General features: G+C 35.0%; 1 protein-coding gene across 1 annotated transcript; it reads right to left on the bottom strand.

Annotated features, from left to right (window-relative positions):
• Positions 1-6,170: 6,170 nt before the first annotated feature.
• On the bottom strand, positions 6,171-9,198 carry LOC18423915 (pectinesterase). The gene is made up of 2 exons (XM_006828514.4): positions 8,144-9,198; positions 6,171-6,928 (listed from the first exon to the last, which is right to left on the bottom strand). The coding sequence occupies exons 1-2, from the start codon at positions 9,183-9,185 to the stop codon at positions 6,237-6,239; spliced, it is 1,734 nt and encodes a 577-aa protein (XP_006828577.2). The 5' UTR covers positions 9,186-9,198; the 3' UTR covers positions 6,171-6,236.
• Between the last annotated feature and the right edge of the window lie 12,901 nt (positions 9,199-22,099).

Below are 22,099 nucleotides of genomic sequence, written 5' to 3'. Positions count from 1 at the left end.
TTGGTCTTTAGTAGGGGGAGCTACTCCTGATGGTCAGGGAATTTATAATGACTGGGGAGTTCTTTAAAGAGGTTAACTCCACTTATATTCCTCTAATCCCAAAAAAATCAATGGTGGCAAGTCTTTCAAATATTAGGTCGATCAGTTTGCTAACAGGCCTTTATAAAATAGTAGCGAAGGTATTGGCTAAGCGTCTGAAGGTGGTGCTACCTTTTGTTATCTTTGGTCCTCAATCGGTTTTCATTAAAAATAGGTAGATAACGGAAAATGTGTTGGTTGCTCAAGAGTGTATACACTCAAGAAGGGAGAGTGAAGAGCTAGGGGTAATTATTAAGTTGGATATGGAGAAGGCATACGATAAGGTTGAATAGGGGATTCTTCTAGAAGTCATGAAAGGAATGGGTTTTGGTAATAGATGGAGGAGTTGGATCTTTGTGTTTTCTATTTATGTTGAATACTTTAGTTTGATGTTAAGAAATGTTGAAAGTGCACCTTTTTTCACTGGCTTTCAGGTAGGGAGAGATGGTCCTTGTGTTTCGCACTTGCAATATATGGACAACACCCTGATTTTCTATGGGGCAGAAACAAATCAAGTTAACAATGTTGGGAGATTTTTAAGGTGTTGTGAAGTAGCCTTAGGGTTGAAAGTAAACTTTAACAAAACATCACTTATTGGAATCCATTGTAGTGAGGCACTGGTGGTTGAGTTGGCAGGTTTACTGGATTGCAAGGCAGATGTCTTCCCTATCAATTATCTGGGACTTCCAATTTCGGACTCAAGGCTATTGGTCTCTATTTGGGACATGGTGATTCAGATAGTACAAAGAAAACTGGATCTATGGAAGCCAAAATATCTATCAAGAGGAGGGAGGGTGACTTTATTACGATCGTGCTTGACAAATTTACCAATCTATCAAATGTCATTGTTGAAAATGCCGAGAAGTGTGTTTAAAAAGTTCGAACAAATGATGTATATTTGTTTATGGGGTTCCTTTGGAGATGGTAAGAACTATCATCTTCTTAGGTGGGATAGGGTATGTACCCCGAAGAAGGAGGGTGGTTTAGGGAATCGGAGGCTAGTGCTAATGAATGATGCCTTGCTTTGGTAATTGTGGTGGCGTAGCCTTTAGTCTAAGGATCATCTTTGGTGCCATGTGCCTGGTGCTAAATACGGTCTAGATCAATTTTGATTATGGATTGGAGGAGGGAGAGGTAGTTTGAGAAGATCTATTTTTGGAAAGATATCTTTCAATGCAAAAATTTGGTGTCGATGAACCTTAGGTGGGTGGCTGGAATAGGGGTGGAAGTTTCTTTTTGGCATCACAGGTAGTTAGGGGATGTAGCATTGAAGCTATCATACCCGGACCTCTTTGAAAAGGTGGAAAACCCAAAGGCAACTATAGCTGAAGTCTATGAGATTGTGGGTAACCAAGTATGCTGGAATTTACGTTTCCCAGACAATAGAATGGATAATAGACTTCTGGATTGTTATACTAGTTTATTGAAGATGCTGGGGGAGGTCTACCTCTCAAGGGATACAAAAAATGAAATCATTTGGGATGTTGAGGTGGATGATCAATCACTCTTAAATTGATTTATTGTCTCCTTTTTCATGATAAGTGGAGATAGTCGATGCCTCATTTAGCTTCGATGTGGAGATGTCCAATTCCACATAAGGTGTAGGTATTTGTATGGTTGGCTGCCCAAGATAGAGTACTCACAATTGACAATCTAATTAAACGTGGGAAAATTTTGCCTAATGTGTGTTTACTGTATAAAAGGGAGGGAGAATCATGTTCTCACTTGTTTGTTCATTGTCCCTTCAGTACAAGGGTTTGGAATGTTTTTTTAAGTAGGTTGGGTATTTGTGTGGCTTTACCTCAGCATGTCGAGGGCTTAGTAAATCAACTAGCTTTTCACTATTTATCAAGTGTTGGGGTATTAATTTGGAAAATGGTGAGGAGCAGTTCTTTGGGAGATTTGGAACGAGAGAAATATGAGAGTTTTTGAAGGGTCCTTATTGCCTTTGGATAGAGTTCTTAATAATATATCTCATTCGATTTGGAGCTGGTTGAGTATAATTAAGGAGTGTCAAGATATTACTCAAGTAGATGTTTGGTTAAATCTACACAACCTTGTCCAATTAAAGGTTGTCAACAACAAACCACTAGGAACATGGGTTCTTCCAATACAGGGCTCGCTAAAATTGAACTTTGATGGAAATTCGTTTGGCAATCCAGGTGATACAGGGATTGGAGGTATTGTGAGAGACTCCTCGAGAAATGTCATCTTTGGTTTTTTGGGGCCTCTAAGTGTGGCGACAGCCAACCATGCTAAATTAGCCGTTCTACTTCAAGGGCTTAAGATCCTCAAATCCAAGAACTTAGGAATGCCATGTGTTGTGGAGGTTGACTCCTTGTATGTCATCAAATGGTGTATAAATGAACAATGTGTGCCTTGGTCTATAAAACCGTTGTAGTGTGAGATTCTAGAATTGGCCGGGGGTTTGATGGTGTCTTTCCAACATGTTTGCAGCGAAGCAATTGCTTGGGCTTTAGCTAAGAGAGGAGTGCATTTGTCTTTGATTTTCATCTCTGATGATGTAAATCACCTGTAATTCTTTTATTAGATCAACAGATCTTTTAATATTGGTAAAAAAAAAAAAAAAATGGCCTACGAAAGATATCTCTCATTCTTAATCAATTTGGTCTCTAAAGTTGATATCCATGTAAGCTATATGATAGAAAATCTACCCCTTCCTTAGTTTTCTAACTCCTAGAATAAAAATCCTCCACTTGCTATCAAGGTCATGCTTCCCTTATAACAGCTTACTTGGGCTACGCCTTTCTTTACATAATGGATGCAGTTTTTACAACTCCCAGGTTTTATGGAATAAAGTAGGGCCTCAATTCCAAATTTTGTCTTACAAACCCTTTTAAAAGATGGCTTTAAAATCTATTTCCACCACTAATTATGTAATTTGTAGCTCAAAAAATGGTAACATATCTTATAAATCCATGAACACTTAAAAATGGATAGTTTAGATAATGTGTTGTAATGTACTTTATTTCTGAAGACTTGAAATCCTAATTTTTTCACAACCATAATGGTCGAGCTTGAGATGATTGATTTGAAAGTCTTTTGATGCTTGAACTATAATTTTCAATGAATTTTGAGGTGAAGTATCTACTTTTTTGCTAAAAAACCTCAGCCTTTTTTAACCTTTTAATTACCTAATATTGGGATTGTTCTACATAGAGAGAGAGAGAGAGAGTAATTGCATTAAGAAATATTGATATGAAACGTCCATTTTGTTATCTTGTTATGGATGAAAAATCTCATTCCATAAATTTCAAACTTTTAGTTGATGAAATATGTAATGACCAAAATAGATTAATTTGTAGATTCTCTAATTTAACTAAGGAAAGAGTTTATATATGTGTGATGCTTTAAATAATCAAATTAGGGCGCATGTCAAAAATTTCACTAGAAGATGATGTTTTGATGCCCAAATATCCTCCAATTGATCATCTCAACCTAAAGATGCATTAACATGAGAAAAAAATGGAATTCAAGATTTGGAAATATTGCATCTTGTAATAAATTTTTGGACAGTCAATTTTCAAGATTTTCAGGTTTTTATAGATCTGTTTGATCTACACTATTTTTTAAGCTTTAAATTTTATAATTAAAAATAAAAATATATTTTAAAGTTGTCACAAAGATTTCCAATATTTTTTTTGGACAAAGAGTACTTACTTTTTATTCACTACTAAATAAGAAACATGCATCACTTAGAAAAGAAAAGAAGAAACTCTCAAGGAATCCATAAGTACCCATTTTTGGGTAAATCATGTGCTATCTCATTCGCCTCCCTATAAACATGATGAAGATTAATCATCAACGGAGATAACAAGTCCATCACTTGCAGCCAAATAGATGGTAACCACCAAGACGGTGGTTTAGATATATTAGATAACAAGTCCTCCTTTAGTATTGAAACACATTTCTCGACAGTATTTAAAGGTGTGCTTTATTTTGATTGTTTAGAGCCTCAGCTCTATATAAACCACACCCTTTAACTAAACACAAATACTGAAATCCCCAAAAACACTAACATGTTAGCAAACAAAAGTCCCAACTACCAATATTTCTACTAAGGCTCCCGTTTTAAGGAGCCCAATGGCCTTAAAAAACCCAAAAACACTAAACATGTTAGCAAACAAAAGTCCCAACTACCAATATTTCTACTAAGGCTCCCGTTTTAAGGAGCCCAATGGCCTTAAAAAAAAAATAAAAAAATAAAAAAAACAAGGGGGAAAGGAACGGTAGAGAGTTGCATATGAGAAACAAAGGAATAAGACACAGAAAAGAGAGAAATGGCTAAGGTGGCAGCCACACATGTACAAAAAGGAAAAGTTATGAGTACGAGCCTGCTCTAGACAGGTGGCTCCGGCAGGTCTATGATGTATATCATTCCATTCTCACTAGCTCTCAATTTAACTTTCTTTTCGTGAAACGACACTAGGCCCAAGTTAATGTTAAGAGAATAATTTAAAAGAAAAAAAGAAAACCTACAAATCGATGCTTCCCCTCTCCTTCTTATGTTAATTTAAGAAATAAAAAACCACAGCTGGAAGCATGGAATATTGCATCCAAACCGTAAGGACTTAATTCATCACATACTTCCTGTCGGTACATGTGCATAATATGCACAAAACACTTACCAAACTTTCTCTGGACAAGACAACATTCAGTGCGTTTTCTTTTCACTGTAAGGTAAAGCAATCCCCACCTCTTACACTTTTCATACTCTAAATCCATATCATTAACGAGTGATTGAGACATGAGAACGAATGTTCGTGTATGAGGCATCAAAATGTGAGCCCTGAGAAGATAGCAACCCTTTACTAACTTTATAGGCTATTGAACAGTTCTTTATTTGCACGTAAAGACATCATGAGAGCGAAGAATAACTCTTGGGAATGGGATCGCACTAAGCATTGGTGGGACACCATCTGTTTTTCCCATTCCATAACATGGGGCTATTATATAAGTAGGGCTGGCAATGGGCTACACAGCCCGACCCGACCTGGTCTGCCCTATCCCAAAAATATAGGGCTCAGGCCACAAATTGTGTCTTGAGGCCCGAGCTATGGCCGAAGCCGACCTAGTTCAGCCCGTCCCTGCCCTTTTTTTTTTTTTTTCTTTTTTTTTTTTTGGCCTTACCCAGCCCTAACAAGACCGGGGTCCGGCTGGGCCAGCCCAAACCATTGCCACCCTTGTCTATGAAATCTAAGTTTTCGTGGTAAAAACTAGCCAAAAAAAAAGTCCCATGTTGTGAGCCTCAATAAAGGCCCTTGCTTTATTTAAAGATTTCATTTCTAGCAAATATTATCTTTTTGTATTTTTCTTGATAGAAGACAAAGTGGTTTCACAACTAAGCTAAATCCCAAGGATGAGATGAGCATTGGATTAATTTCGTTTTAGAAACTAATTGTAGTTTTAATTTACCACCCACAACATTGTAGCCCATTTATGTTGAGAAGGTGATATTAGTGACCCAAAAATTAGAACAATGCAAAGGGTGACCAAAGCTACTTCACCCAATTCGTAAATTTTCTTTATAGATTGTACACCACACTATATACAGTAATAGTAACATTTAGGCCTTGTTTGGGTGCAACAAAATTCCATGATGTGTAGGTTTTCCCGGTCCACCCATCAATATGTAGAAATGCGCCCCCACGATGCATATAACACCTTTTCAAATATAAATTGTTAGAATGAAGTGCATTTTGATAAATATCTCATTAAAAACTTTGTCCCTTCAATAATCTTGTTCAGCAATCCAAACGAGGCCTTAATTGATAAAGACATGGTAGAAATGTGACTCTCTCCCTGCTTTGAGGGAGAAAAAGCCTTAGATTTGAAAGTTATTGTAAAATGGTGAACCTTACTCGATATATTTTGTTCCTTCTTTGCTAGCTAAACTAAATTTCAATGTCGAATATATAGCGTTGGGCAATCCATACCCACCGCTAACACCCACGGACTCCTAATCTACTTGAAAAAATGGTTAGGTATCTTCCCCACTGAATTGCCTTAAATAAAAATAATAATAATAATAATAATAATAATATTAATATTGTTATCAACGAGAGGAAATATAAAAGCTATCTAAAAATTATGATTATATTATATATTTCTAATACATACAGGGCCAATTAGTTTAGCTACAACAACCCCCCTGCAAAGGGCACCACAGAGGAAGGCAACCAAGTATCCCCCATAGTAAAATTCAACACTGTAAAATTCCAGGCCTCCCTCGCATCCATCACATCAAACCCCGGCCACTGTACCCTCCGGCTCGTGTTCGAACCCGGCCCGCGGTTCATAAACTCCCCATAATAAAGCGTGTCTAATGCAAAGCTCCCATTCCACTCGAGCCAACCAGCAGGATCAACAAAGCCATCAATATAACTTTGCATATAAACTGTTCTTGAATACTCTTTCCATGGTCTTCCTAGATAAACCTCATTAAAACTACTGTTCTTATCGAGCTCGGGCGATGGCTTGATAGTGCAATTATGTATAGAGAGGCCAGAGACTTGGTTCGGGTCGGTGCGCCCTTGTGCTGTAAAGGCTATCTTCTGGTTAGGCATAGGTTGGCGTGCATACAGATTGCAGTTTTGGAGAACAGCAGCGGAATTGCCAAAAATGAAATCAACAGTGCCATAGACATCGCAATTTCGGTAGAATTGGCGAAGGGAATGGGTGTAAAGGGTGTCTTGGTAGCCCTGAAAGCTGCAACGGTAGAAAGCAGAGAGGTCTGCGCTGTTACGCAGGGCGACTGCCTGGTGCTTCTCGGGGCCAGCCGTGTTGCAGATGGTGATGTCCATTGCGATGAAGCGTTCACCCATCACAGCTGCAGAGACACGAGAGAAAGATCCTTATCAGGGAGATCGTTAATATAAGAAATTGGAAAATAAACATTGGATTGCAGATACTTTTTACTTTTGTACAAAGAGGTCACAATTATTTCTAACTATTAAATATTAAGTTAGATAATTTGATTTTTACTTTAGTATAAAGAGGTCACAATTATTTCTAACTATTAAATATTAAATTAGATAATTTGGTTGTGCCACAAATGTCCGAAATTCTTTGAGACTAGTCACTCTTACCACCAATTTGAAACATGAGGGACAATACTATGACCTTTTTATATCAAAAGTAAATGATATCTTTGTATATTTTCCTTAAAATTAAAACCCGAGAAACCATATGCCCACTCAAGAACATATAGCCTATTCACCCTCCCGATAAAATCATGAGGGTTACTGACGCACCTCTTTTTCTGTCTTTCGACTTGCGATGACAACGAAATATATGTTAAAATGGTCCTGATTCTTAAAAATCTATTTTTGAGATAATTTTTTGGACTTAATTTTTAAGAACATGTAATCTCTCACATGTTGGAGATCTTGAATATAAATAAATAAGTAAATTTTAAAAATTATAAATAATAGTTTTATTAAAAAAACATATGCACTGTTAGTTTCTAAGTGTTTTTAGATGGACTACCTACCGTAGAAAGGGGTCACCCGCCACATTTTGAAACAATTTTACCTCAGAAATTCCTTGCAAAAGTACTTTTGCTGCTAGAAAATCTAATTGAGCTGGAAATGTATGGACAAAGTCGTCAGAATAATACATCTTGTATCACGATATTTGAATGATGAACGATTTTTAAGTGTCCGTTCAAATTTTTGTATGATCCCTGGTGACCATGAAATCTTTTGAGAATATTAAATGAGGCTCGTAACGCAAGATGCATTCAAGGGCCATGACAGGTATCCAATAAAGGCCAATTTATGTTTATTGAATTCTTACACCTTCTTTTGTACGTATTGCTCGAAAAAGTACATCTCTTCACTAATTATTTACATTACCCTTAAGGGAGTATTAGAGTATTGTTAAATTAATAATTGTTTGTTAACGTACTAAAGTATGATAAATTTATTCGAGAAACTTAATTAATCCAGGAGTGGATTGCATATTTGGACTTGCCATTGTAAAAGTCACAAGGATATTTCTGGTCAATTAATATTAAAACTAATAAACAAAAATTAAATCTCACCAAAAGTAGCAGAATTGAACGTGGTCCAGCCGTCCACCACGCTCCGGTTCCCCGTCACAACCGTCCGATTTATCCCATCTCCAATCACCATCAAATTCTTCTTGTTTCTCGCCACCGTAACATGCTCCTCGTATACCCCTTCCTTTACATAAATGACAAAATAACCCTCCTCCACGTTCGTATTGTTAGGTGCTGAAGCCACTGCCTCATTAATGCTTGTAAAATTACCATCCTTGCCCTTGGAAACCGTGACAAAGTCTCTCATCCCAAGACCCTTGGCAGGAAACCGCAATTTTTCAGCGGCAAACCCCTTTTCAGCCGGAAAACCGGCCGGTTTATGGATGGGAAAACTATCCCTGGCCGGAAAAATGGCTGGTTTTTGGCCGGGAAATCGTCCTTTTTGTTTCCAGGCGTTTGCAACTAAATCCAAAGAGATGCTGTAGAGCTTTGTGCCATTCGCCAAAGAAGCGCCGAGTAACTGCTGCAATCGAGACGATGACGCCTCGAGTCCCTCGTAACACGTGTGCTGATTGGTCACTATGGCGCTCAAGAGCGAGTTGACTCGACCGACTCGCGTGTCTGATATCGAGTCAGATGACCAAAGGTCGCCGGCGATTTGTGTGAGGTAGTCGGCGTTCAGATCGGAGAGAAGTCGGCAGTCCTCGAGCGCCCCCGCCTCCACGTGGCGCAATGAGGACCGTCGGGTGAGGAATCGGTCTATCACTTTGGCGGTCTTTTGGGTTTCTTTCATGCACCTCTTGATGGAGAACCGGCCGTAATCTTTGAGGCTCGAAGATTTTAAGGGCGATAAGAGGGACCGGCAAAGCTTGGGGTACAGGCTGGTTTTGCAAGCTGTGACCGGATTTAGTGGTGGGCTCGAGCCGTTGGGTGAGAGTGGGGTGGGGGGGTTCGGGGTAGTGGCTTCAAGTGGGCTCGGTGGAGTGGCCTGTGTTAGTGTTAATAAGGAAAAGAAAAGCAGTGTGGAGAAGAGAAGTGAGAGTGTCCGGTCTCTCCTCCATTGTAGCTTCTCTGCCATTTTCATTTCATTTTCATGTGAAGAGGTCGAGGAAGGAGTGTATATATATAGAGGAGAAAGCGCTTCAGCTTCTATAATTTGCGTCACAAGATGACGAAAATGCCCTTGGAGTTCCATTCTGGTTGCTAAAACACTCTCTAGCTCGACAACTTCGTATTGCCTCTCGATTTTAATATATATATTGCAGTTATGCCCCTGAGCAAAGTTTAACATCTGACATAAAGATGGAAGTCTCGTGCAATGTACGTTTGTATTATAGTTATTAGAATCTCGGCACGAAAAAATGACGATAAAAAGGAAAAATTATTGTTAAGGGGAAGCATTTTGTGAGTTTAGGCTGGCAGTGGACCTCGGACCCGAGAGTAGACCTGATTCGGATTTTGGTATAGATCCAAAAATTGGACCCAGCAGGTTAGGTCTAGGTCCAAATCTTGGATTTGAATACTATTTGGGTCCCGGTCCAGTTCTGGTTTAGGTTCTAGTAATGTTTATCGGGTCTCAATACAGGAAATATATTTAAATATAGTTAAAACAAAAAAGTTATATAAGGGTGCAACTTAAAAATGCAGAAATAAAGATGCACATAAAAAATCCATCGATCAAGGTTGTTTTAATATTGAAAAACTCTCTAATTGATCATCTTGACATCAAGATGTATGAATATGAAAAATAAATAAAAATTTGAATCCCATAAATAGTGCATCTTGCAACACATTATCTAGACCGTCCACTTTCAAGATTTTCATATGTATATAGATCTACTTGATCCTAACCATTTTTGGAGCTTAAAATTTTGTAGCTAGAGATCAAAATGGATTTTAGGATAATCCTAAGAATTTTTTATACCAAAATTACATGTTATGATAAAATTTGGAGGAAGTCTTAATTGGATTGTTTAAGGTTGCAACCTTATAGAGATCACACCTATAGTTAAATACATAGATATTTTAATTTTTGGGTTGGGTCCGGGTCCAGATCCGACTCGGACTTGACCAATTGCTAACCCTAGGTGAGTTGGCCAGCTCATGCATCCTTGCCGGTTTCGAAGGATATATTAATCATAAATCCTTGTTAATTTATTTCTAGCTCAGATCCATGTTTTGGAGATCCCAAAATAGTACGTATTTGGTGTTATCATTAAAACTAAAATAAATTGATGTCCAAAAGATTGGAGAGATTGAAGACGATGTCGCGCATAGAATTAAAACTATGCTGACGAAGTGGAGACGTACTTCTAGAGTCTTATGTGATAATTACATACTAATGAAACTAAAAGAAAAGTTACATAAGATGGCTATAAGACCAAGAATACTTTATAGAACAAAATATTACATTGTCAAGAAACAATTTATTAGTAATATGAATATAACTACGATGGGATGTTGAGATGGATGAGTAGCAATACAATAAATGACAGAATAAGAATCACTACATAAAAGAGTACTTAGGAATAGCTCTAATAGGCGATAAGATGAGGGAAAATAGACATAGATGGCCTCACCATGCGCAGCATCAACTGCTTAGGAAGGGTGATTTGGTTCAAATGGAGGACTCTAAGAGGGCAAGGGGAAGGCTCAAAAGACATAGATAGAAGTCATGAGAAGAGATATAGTGGCAATAATCTGACTGAGGATACGCTCTTCAGTAGAGCAGAATAGCATGTATGATTAATTTTGCTGATCCCAAATTTGCATAAAGCTTCAACGATGATGATTATTAAAATTGAAATGAACCACAAAAAGTACGAATTTAACTTTTTGTAAGGCTCAAAAATTTTTTATTTTTTTTTTTCAAATTCATGAATATGGTGATTTAGATGGTAGACCTGCTTTGGATCTAAAATTCCTGTTCAATATGGATTTTAAGAGGTGGACTCGTTATAAAGGTGCTTCCGACGATGCTCCTAAGCCCCTCACTCTTGTAGTTCAATGGTGCAAATCAAAATTGGTTTGGACCATGGTAAAAAACTAACCAATTAATCCCAACCCCAATTCCTTTAAAAATGGGAAATTAAATTTTGTCTCTTATTCATTATAACGTTTTTTAGCTCCTCAACTTTTAAAAATTATTCATTATTTACACATTTTCTTATTAAAACAACACCCACTAGGATATTTCACTTGTTACATTTCATGTATAGGATCATTACTCTTTACTTATTACATTTCATGTATATTATAACTGGTGTTACTTGTATGTAACTTTGAAATACCCTTACTTGATATTGTCCTCTTTAATCGATTTTAGAAACTAGTATATGACGCAAATTTATGATGAAAAATGAATAATAAAAAAAACAAAGGAAAATGTAAAACAATGGTGCCTGACCATTCTATTTTATTTTCAAAAGTTTTCCACAATAATGTTATCATAACAATCAATGACAATAGTTTTTGCCCAAAAATTTGATATTATAATAAAACTCAGGTATGTGATGAGGCTTATTCACCATTAAGTAACGGCCGTTATTTTGATTAACTTGCTTATCATATTTGTATAAGATGCATTTAATAATATAAAAATTAATGGTACTTGACCATTGTATTTTATTTTAACAAAGTTTTCCACAATAATGTTATTATAACAACCATTGGCAATAAATTTTTACCAAAATTTTAATATAATAATAAAACTCTTAAGACATGTGCACCATTAAGTAATGGCCGTTATTTTGATTAACTAGCTTATCATATTTGTATAAGAGGAATTTAATAAATATAAAAATTTGTGTATGTTAGGAAGTCGCATATGCAATAAATGGTATGTCTTCCTTCACCCACGGATGGACGGTGGATATGAACCATTCTTCCAGTTATGTCTGCAATGGCCACCAAAGAAAAGAAAGGTTTGTCTCCATCATTTTGGAGATGACCAGTTATCGAACAAACTAAACGTGTTTTATTCGTGTTTCCCATAAATGGAAATCCTCGACATTGATTATATTTCTTGGTTGTCGAAACACAATCTATAGCTTTTTAGGGGCTAGTTTGGCAAATGCAAGCCGAAATCAAAATTGAAAATTTCCAATTTTGGTAATTGAAAGGTAGAGTTTTGAATATCTAACAGCGATTTAAAAAAAGGTGCGATTTGTATAGAGCCAAGGCTCTAAACAATCAAATTAGAGCCCACCTTCGAATAGTATTGAGAAATATGGTTTCAATATTGGAAAGTTTTGTGTTAGCTTGAAATTATATTTTCATATGTAGTTATAAAATTTAAAATTTCAAAAATAGTATAGATTTAAAAAAAGGTGCGATTTGTATAGAGCCAAGGCTCTAAACAATCAAATTAGAGCCCACCTTCGAATAGTATTGAGAAATATGGTTTCAATATTGGAAAGTTTTGTGTTATCTAGATGATCTATTTTGTTAGACTAATTTAATGATTTGAGAGCATATTTAATGACAAATCACTGTCCAAAGTTCAAAGTTCATCTAGGCGAAAATGAACAGTGATTTCGCCTACCCTCTTCATCGTCCAAAGTTCATCGTACGGTCATGATTGTTCGGTAGTGTTTTATTTTTTACTTTTTGTATAAATCTAAATGATCTGACATTTGGAGCCTGTGTTTATAAAAAATAGGCAAATCTACGAAAAATATCAAAAAAATATTTTACATGAAATAAATTGACCGAAATACCCTCAAAAAATTTCAGGGGCATTGGTCAATTTTGTTTTTACGAATTATTTTTTTATATTTTTATTACGTGCTCCTCACTAAGATGTACACACTCTCTAAATTTCAGATCATTCTGATTTGTAGAAAAAAATGAAAAATAAAACACTACCGGACAAGCGTGACCGTGTGATGAACTTTGGATGGTGATGAAAGTAGGTGAACTCATTGTTCATTTTTTCCTATATGCAATGGAAGACTTTTCCTAAAAGAAGAGACTAATTTAATGATTTGAGAGCATATTTTGACTATTTTAATTTTATATTAATTCTTTACATCAAATTAAGCATCAATACTTCTCGCTCTTGTGCACCTCTAAATAACATATATATTAAAAAAAATATATACGAACTATTTTGGAAGCTTTAAAATACCCTCGTTGTATTTTGATATATTTCAACTCTTTTTTTTTTTTTTAGAAACAAAAAATATTACTTTTATTGATAACTACGAAAAAGAAACTACATCATCAAAGACCATAAAAGAAGGGATATGGCCTCATACTCCCATTTTGATACTTCATTTGATGAGCTATTCAAAATTCGTCTATATTTGAAATTAGATAAATAAATAAAAATGGGCGATATTAAATCGTACAAATCTTAAATGTAGCATTACAAATTTCCCTTATTTCTTTTGGGTTTTCCACAATGAAGTGCACACACTCTCCAAACTTTATTTCAACCCAACTTAGAAAATAAAATAAAAATAAATACAAACTATGCACCATGTTTTCAAAATTGGCAAATAGTCCATAAAATAAGAAAGCCATCTTTTCTATTTTATGAGAATTTTACTCTTCCATGAGGGAGAAAGGGGGGACGGCTGATTTTCCTGTTTGTGAGAAATGCAGACTTCCTTTGAGTGCAGCATTCCTAGTTGGCAAACTAAAAATTACTACAATTTCTAGAAATTTTATTGCTTGGCAACTTAACAAATAGGGAAGCGTCCCATCCAGATCATGTGGAGGGTTAGAAGTTGCATGTTTCAGATTAGATAAGGCTATATCCAACTATTTTGTTTTTTTCTTTTATTTTTGATAGTATATTTATCAAAAATTTATGGTGTAAATTAATTTTTGTATGGAGAACACAACACAAAGACTAATGATAATATATTTAGAATGAAACCTAATCAAAAGGACGCGGTTTCTATGCGGCCAAGCCTGCATATGTAGAAATGGAGGCTTCTTAATAAATCTATTTTTGAGATGGATTTTAAGACTTAATTTTTAAAGACATGTCTCTAATATGGAGATCATGAATATAAAAAATAATTAAAATTTTAAAACTAGAAATGATAATTCTAGTAAGAAAACATTTGGACCGTTAATTTCTTTAAGATAGATGCTTTACAGTTTCTAGATTGGATACGTAGAAATGGGGTCCAGCCCGCAAGAAACAATTTTTCTAACCAAAATACCCCTAAATATATTTTGACAAATATTTTTTGTTGAATATATTTTTTATTATTTTTATTTAGTCATGTTATAAAAATTAATTAATATCAAAACTTTAGATAAATAGAAATAAACAATCAGAGACCAAATTTTTTTTGTAGCCTGAGATTAGACTAAGTTCAATCTGAACTGTTGGCGTCCACAAGCTGTGGACGGTACACCATGCCAAAAAATAAGGCATAAGGGAATGCCTCTCCTTTTATTGCAAGAGGTAAATAAGCGTCTTTCCTCTCACACAAATAACAAACTAGTTGGCGAAAACAGAGATGTACACAAAAACTAGTGCAGGTTGATTATTTGGTTAATATACTAGTTCATCAACTTTGAGAAAATAACAAATTTCACTCGTTATGGTTTCCAAAATAGTTTGTTATTTTCTCGTAACCTTCATTTAATACTTCCAGTGACAAAGATTTGGAAATGGTTCTTGGAACTCATCATTATCATAACTTTTTTCTAATTATTTAGAGGAGGCCACATGAATTATGATTCGTCATTATGTTTTATAAAGGTAATAGATTATGAGTGAGGCTATAAATCCCCATTTCGCTTCTCACTACTTGAAACTGTTAGAGCTATATGGGGGGCCACTTTGGTTAAAGGTGGCAACAGTTCGGACTCAAACCCAAAAAAATTATATGGGGCCCGTACCTAGACCTAGATCCAATCAGACTTGAATTCATCGGACCCAAAAAGATAGTGTAGGACTTGGACCTGACCGGACCCGACAAAAAAAATTGAAAACTATATATCTGTTTACTTATATTTAAATATATTTCATATATTGGGAACTTAAAAAAATTACCGAACCCACTCAGATTTTGATCCGGAAACGATCTATTGAGTTTAATTTTTTAACCATACCCATACCCAGATCGGATCTACCCCTCGTGTCCCTGGTAGGGTCCGGATCCATTGACGTCCCTACAGCGTCACTATAACTCTTTGCCAAAGGAGAACACTTAGCGGTGTTTTTTTTGGGTCGTTGTTGTTTGTATTATGAAAGGGTACAAGAAGATTGGTTGAAAAGCGCGTGCGAGTGACGGCAGCTGATGTATGCGTATGCATATGGATGACAGGTAATGACCCCACATCCAATACCCCTTTCTCTTTTATGAAAAAAAAAAAAAAAAAAACCATGGCCAGCCCCCCATAATGGATAAATGCCGGCTTGGCTATAAATATATTTTTAAAATATAATTTGATTTTAATTTTTATATAATATATTTTTTAAATATAATTTGATCCTAATTTGTACATAACATATAATCTTTAATCTTTAATATGGAGATCGTGAATATGATTGTTTTTTTGAAAATTAGAAATAAGAATTGCGCTAAGAATCGTTATTTCTTCCCTGTTTATTCCGACTACAATGTGGTATTTTAATTGCTTGTTTCAGCTTGTGCTTGTACTTTAAGTGCTCATTTTTAGAGGGAAAAGATTGTATATTTATAAGCTCTTATGGGAGCAAAGTGTACACGTGCTCCCTACTTGTAATAAGGAGATACTTTTGACCTCAAAACTTTCATGTCATTTTTAGTATGTGTAAGATCAATTTTATAAAAACAAGAATTAAGCGGTTGATTTCAAGCGCATAAAATGCACCAAATCAGTGTTTTAAAACTTTGTGATTGGGATCAAAATTGGTTGGGGGCCGAACTGATTACAGGACGGTATCGTCCCTGGCCCGTTCCACTCTAAAAATCGATTCAGATCGATCCAGACAGATCAGGATACCAGCAAGAAGTCTACAGTGTACTCCTACGGGATCATACTATAGGCGCCAATAACATCATTTCATGCTCCTTCGCAAGAGAACTCATTTTAAGAGATCCCTGCGCGTACCATTTATTGTCACCAATTATTCGTTAATTTATTATAACACTCCTCTTAAAAGAGATTCACACCCTCTCGGTAAGTTTATTTCGCGTGAAAATACTTTTTGGAAAATATTTTGAAGTGAAAGTATTTTTTCATGTCCTTAAGTGTGAAAATATTTTCATATGAATTGGTCCGAGTATATCTTTTTAGGCTAATTGGTAGTTAATTGATGTAAAAATACTCTCATATCTAATTATATGGAATTTTTTCACAAGAAAATATTTTATGGAATATTTTTATATTAACCAAATGTGCCCTTAACCAATTTTTATAACCAAATGTTTGCTATGTGTATGTTGCAAAAACACATGTGGATAAAATATGAAGGTTCTAGCAGCAATAGTACAAAAAATCGAGGGCCAAATTTGGTGACGCCTCCAAATTGGGGTATTCTTAAATTTTTTCAAAAAGAGATTTCATATTATAAAATTATTTATTTTTAGTACAAAGAAATCACAATCACTTTTAGCCATTAGATGTGAAATCTAATGAATGAAAGTATGTCGTAATATTTGAAAAATTTTATTTTGAACTTTTTGATTAAAAAATAACACATTCTCATTTGCCTGATTTTAAATCTAACTATAAAAAATTACAACCTCCTTGTACAAAAATAAATGATCACATTGTGTACATTTTTTAAAAAAAATATGAGATTTTCGTACAAGAACTCTAACTATTATCTTGTTGGTACATATTTTTAGGTGTATGATAAATGAGACTGACATCCACATGCAACTAGGCCATGTTCAGTGTACGATTTCAGTCAAAATTTTGACGCGGTTTGGTCCAGTATTGGGATGGCATTTGAGTGGAGTCGGTGAATAAATTTATGGACCATACTTGACCAATCAGTCAATGAAAATGGGTCTTTGGCTCAATGCTATCTTGTCTTTGACTATAATTGTTTAATGCCTATGAAGAGGTGGTCAAAAAAACAGAAAAGCATATGGGTAGGGTCTACGTGAGCCCTCGATTCACCTATTTGATTGTGTACACCTTCCCAAATCCATCTGGGAAACGAAGTAACCATCTATAATTTTAGAGGTTTCTCATCTTGACCCCAAAAAGAATAAAAAAAAGACAGAAAAAAATCACTAAACATGGTTTTTTGTTTTTAAGCATTCATTTCATTTCTTCAAATTATTGTTAAATATAGCTCCAAATCTTTTTAACCATTCATTTCAGTTCTTCAAATATTGTTAAATATAGCTCCAAATTCATGGATCTGAGGTGGAAATGGATTTTCTATGGTTTATAATATGTTTTGAGTTCTAAATCTCTTAAAGACTAGGGCGAACGCATAAGCAAGTAGACTCTCATAAAACTTTTGTATAGTTTTATAGTATTAGGAAAATTGTTTGATGGGGCTGCAGCCTCATAAAAACAGTCCAAAGCCTCACCTCAAAATTCACTTAAAATTGCACTTCTCCCATTGGAAGACCTTCAAATCAATCATCTCGGACTTGACCATTATGGTTGTGAAAAACTTAGGATTTTGAGCCCTGAAATAGTGTATATTGTCACACATTATTAGACCATCTATTTCGATTTAAATATAAGTGTTAACCAATCCACAAAATCTGTATTATTTTTTGAACTTCAAATTTCACAGTTGGTCTTAAAATTCGATTTTAGAGCCATCACAAAGATTTCTATCCCAAAGTGCTTTCCAGACGAAGATTCAAGGTGAGGCTTTACTTTGTTTTCACAAAGGCATGGCTTTATAGAAAATATCTCCTTATCCCTTATTTTTAACTTCTATATCTCATAAGACCCAAGAATTGAAAATATTACTTGAATAAAAAAGCCTTCATCTTTTCTACCTTACAACCCCTGGGACCCCTTTGACCATATATTTTTTACTTAAACAAACACTAAAATCACATCCTATCTCAAAAACTCCATGTCTCTCTCTCTGTAATACTTGAGAATGGCTTGGTCCACTGGCCCCGCCATTAGAGCCTCTTATAGCCCTAACAATTCATGGAACCCCTTTCAATTTGTTGTCAAATTTGGAATAGGGTTATGGGGCTCGCAAGAGGTCCCCAATGTCCATGGCTGTCAAATTTGGAATAGGGTATGGGCCTGACCATTAGAGCCTCTTCTGCAATCTCTCTTTGTGTATGGTGGCTTCAAATTTTCAATATGTAGGGTGAGGATAAAATTAGATTTTCAAATCTTGAATAGGGTATGGGTCCGGCCATTAGAGCCTCTTCTTCAATCTCTCTCTGTGTATGATGGCTTCAAATTTTCAATGTGTAGGGTTTGTTACGAGAAGGTCGACTATAAGATCAACTCTCTTCATATTGATTGATGGAATGTGGATCGTAGAGACATCAACAGTGGGTTTTCCAAAACCGATTGTTTCTTCAATCTTCTCTCCAATGTCGTGGATGAAATCCTTCACTTTTTCAAAGAAACCACCTTTCTCTTCTTTTGTTTTGATCTTTTCCATTGGTTTATTAGATGAAGCCATGGCTTCATAGAAGGGAAAAAATGGAAAATCAGAGATAGAATCAACAAACAAAAAGAAAGATATAGAGTTCAATAGAAATAATTTAACCAGCGAATATTGAATCATTCAAGTGGTTGGAAATTTAATATAATATAAGAACTTGATGTTGAGGATTGATGTCTTGTATTTTGAAGAAATAGATCTGTTAAGGTAGAGTCAAAGGGATAACTCCGGAGGGCCGTTAAAATCCTTGAGGGCTGGTTGACTCGACCCCTGTGGGGGTTCGAGGGTGGCAGCCCCCGAGGAAAATCTTGAATATCCGTACAAAGGTATTTCGATAATTTGTACCATTTATCTGGCACTCGATATATATATCCGTACTTGGGTATTTATCCGTACATGTGCATTTTGGTAACTTGTATGGGACTTTATATATATTGTAGCGATGAGGGTTAAGGGAAAAAACACAGATTATTTTGTAATCAGAGAAAACAGAGAGGCGTAAGGGAGAGAGCTATTGTAACCCTATTCTCTATTGTCAGTAAAGAAGCTCTCATCTCCGATAGACATAGGCACGTTGCTAAACCACGTATATCTTTGCGTTGTGGTTGATTGTCTCTTTTTTGGAGCGTTTGTTTCTTCTTTCTTGTTTTCGTTGATTGTTTTTTGTTTCTACAGTTGATTACAAAGTGGGAAAACAATCCAAAGATCCACAGAAACTTAAAAACTTACTCTGTTTGTTTCTGATGCTTCTACGACTATAGGTTTGTTTATTTCTCGGTCCTTTCTTTCTCTAAAAGCAATTCAGAAGGTGCATACTTGAACATTAAGCTAAATTTTTTTTAAAAAAAAAACAAAATGAAAGAATTAAGAGATAGAAAAGCTTAGTAGATTAGCCTGAAATGCTCAAAACAATGTATTACACAAATCATGTTTCTTCTCTCTCAAAAATTGGTTCCAAAAGTGATTTGAATGAGATGGAGTACTTTAAGACATAAAAAATTTGATGGATTGATTCGTTTCTTCTATAGGTATGATCTTCTATAACCTACCCTCTCTCTAACTTGATTGTTTCCTTTATATATAATCTCTCTTTTTCTCTCTCTAACTTGATGAATTTGTTTGTTTCTTCTTATTATTCAAAAATACTCAAATTGCATAATTTTATCCTAATTTGCGGTACTTGGTTTAGTTTTCTGGCGAGTGGGTTGCCGAAAAAGGAGGTGAGATTTGTGAAGGGCATGTGCTTTGTTATGAGGAGCGAGGTGGAAAGGTTGAAGAGAGAGAATGAGGCGATAAGAGAGAGAGTGTTGAGAGAGAGAATGGAGTTTAGAGAGAGAGATGGAGTTTTAGAGTATTATTTTAGTGTTTGTTTTGGTAAAAAATTGATGGTCCAAGGGGTTATAAGATAGAAAAGATGAAAATATTTTACTTACAAGTAATATTTTCAATTCTTGGGTCTCATGAGATATAAAAGTTAAAAATAGGGGATAAGGAGATATTTTTTCTTAACTTTTTACTTTCTCTTTGGCATGGTGAGTGTCGGTGCGCTATGAGGTCGACTATCTTAAGAGCCTATTTAGATCATGCATAAAGAGCCGATTGACATACCTATACTTATATAAGTAAGGTGCACGTCAGTAATCCGGTATTCCAAAGTTGGAAAAACCTTCCGATTGATCATATCGACCTCGAGAAGTATAGGTATAAAAGAAGGAAAAAAACTTATGTCTTGAAAATGTTGTATCTTGTCATAAGTTATCCAGACTGTCTATTTTCAAGATTTTAAAGTTTATAGATCTGCTTGATCTGCACTATTTTTAAAATTTAAAATTTCATAATTCAAGTTAAACATGAATTTACAAATCATCATAACATTTTTTATATCAGTACTACATATTTCGACAAAGTTTAGAGGTCGACCTCATTTGTATAGTATAAGATGGGCATACATAAACCCCACCCTCTTAAGCTCCAAGCCAAGAGTGTTTCAATACCTCAATAGCGAGGACATCTCATGTCCTGAGATCCAAGTCGAGCACATTCAACAATGTTTAGGTTGCTCACTTTCATAGGTTTGTTGATTTTCAATATTTGATGTACCTTCTTAAAGACATTGATTTTGTGCATCTATCCTGTTATTAAGAGTAGAGCTTCATGCTCAATCTATTAATTTAAGAAATTAGCCTAATGGTACTATCGCCATGATTCTCATTCGTGCATTAAGGGCATGTTTGGTAACAATTAATTTTATTTGAAATAGACTATCTTATCTACATTTATATACTCTGGATAATATTATCTTGTAAGCTATTTGGCACATATCTTATTTTGTATATAATATTATTTAATTTTTAAATTTTTTCAGTGAGTTCCAACTTCCAACTATTTCTAGTAAAAACACATGTGAATTTCAACAAATTATTGTGAATAAAATAAGAATTCAAAAAGATAAACTTATATATAAAACTATTCATAAGTTTATCTCTGATAAATGTATGATGGATACTTTGGGTGCCCCATCCCATAAGAGAGGGATACCAATGAAAATATTCTTTTTAAAAAGGGTAGTTTTGGAAAGATGGAAATATGAATTGTTGACTAAGTCATGATCCCATGAAATATGGGAAGTCTCATGTAATTGATATGGGTACATATTTCTTTTATCTATAATGGTCTTAACCCAAACAAACCAAAAAAAATGTACAAGGTTGAAGATTTTCCTCAATGATATGCTGTAACAATCCTAAAATTAAAAAAAAAAAAAAAAAGGAGAAAAGATGCTTTTAAATAGGTGATGGTCTGTTTGAGTATGATGGTCCTTGGGGACCATCACTATTTTCAAAAACTTTTACTTCGTTTAACTTTTGCTTGCCTGTTTTGCTTGCTTGCTTTTGCTTCCTGCTTGCAGCTAGCAACGTCCTTTAGCGGACGTGGTTTTCGTACGTTAAAAGCAGACTTTTAACACGACACCTCAGGTATGAGGTAGAGCGTAATAAAATAATATAATAATACGTTATAAGAATTTAAATAGGGGATGTGAGAACTCCCACCCTAAAACAAAATTTTGAGATCTCTCTCTCTGGTCGAAACACAGTGAACTTCTCTCTCGAACCGAATTTTTTTATCGGAAGCTCCCTCTCAAATAATTGTGGGTAAGTGACATCGTCTTTCTGAAAAATAGTCTATTTTTAATAAATAGTGATATTTCCGTCTAGGATCTTTATTTTATCAGTTTTATGTTTAAGTGACCTCATTGTCTCAAAAAATAATCCATTCTTTTTAAACATAAAATGAAATAATTATTTTTGCTTATTATCATGAATTTTAGGCGCGATAAATTTTATGCGCACTTGACCTCATTATCTTGAAAAATAACCTTTTTAATAAAAATTGTGATATTTTATCTATGTTAGAAATTTTGAATGCTGTAAATTAGAAAA

Source organism: Amborella trichopoda, chromosome 13, assembly GCF_054954075.1.
Source record: "Amborella trichopoda isolate Santa Cruz 75 chromosome 13, AtrichopodaSantaCruz75HAP2 v2.0, whole genome shotgun sequence".
Taxonomy (NCBI): Eukaryota; Viridiplantae; Streptophyta; class Magnoliopsida; order Amborellales; family Amborellaceae; genus Amborella; species Amborella trichopoda.
This window is presented reverse-complemented; position numbering and strand designations above follow the sequence as displayed.

Bases quoted from the DNA above. Each gene is read 5' to 3' on its own strand.
- LOC18423915 (XM_006828514.4), bottom strand. From the start codon at position 9,185: ATGAAAATGGCAGAGAAGCTACAATGGAGGAGAGACCGGACACTCTCA. The intron at 6,929-8,143 runs GTGAGATTTAAT...GTGTCTCTGCAG, and splicing joins GTTCAATTCTGCTACTTTTG to CTGTGATGGGTGAACGCTTC.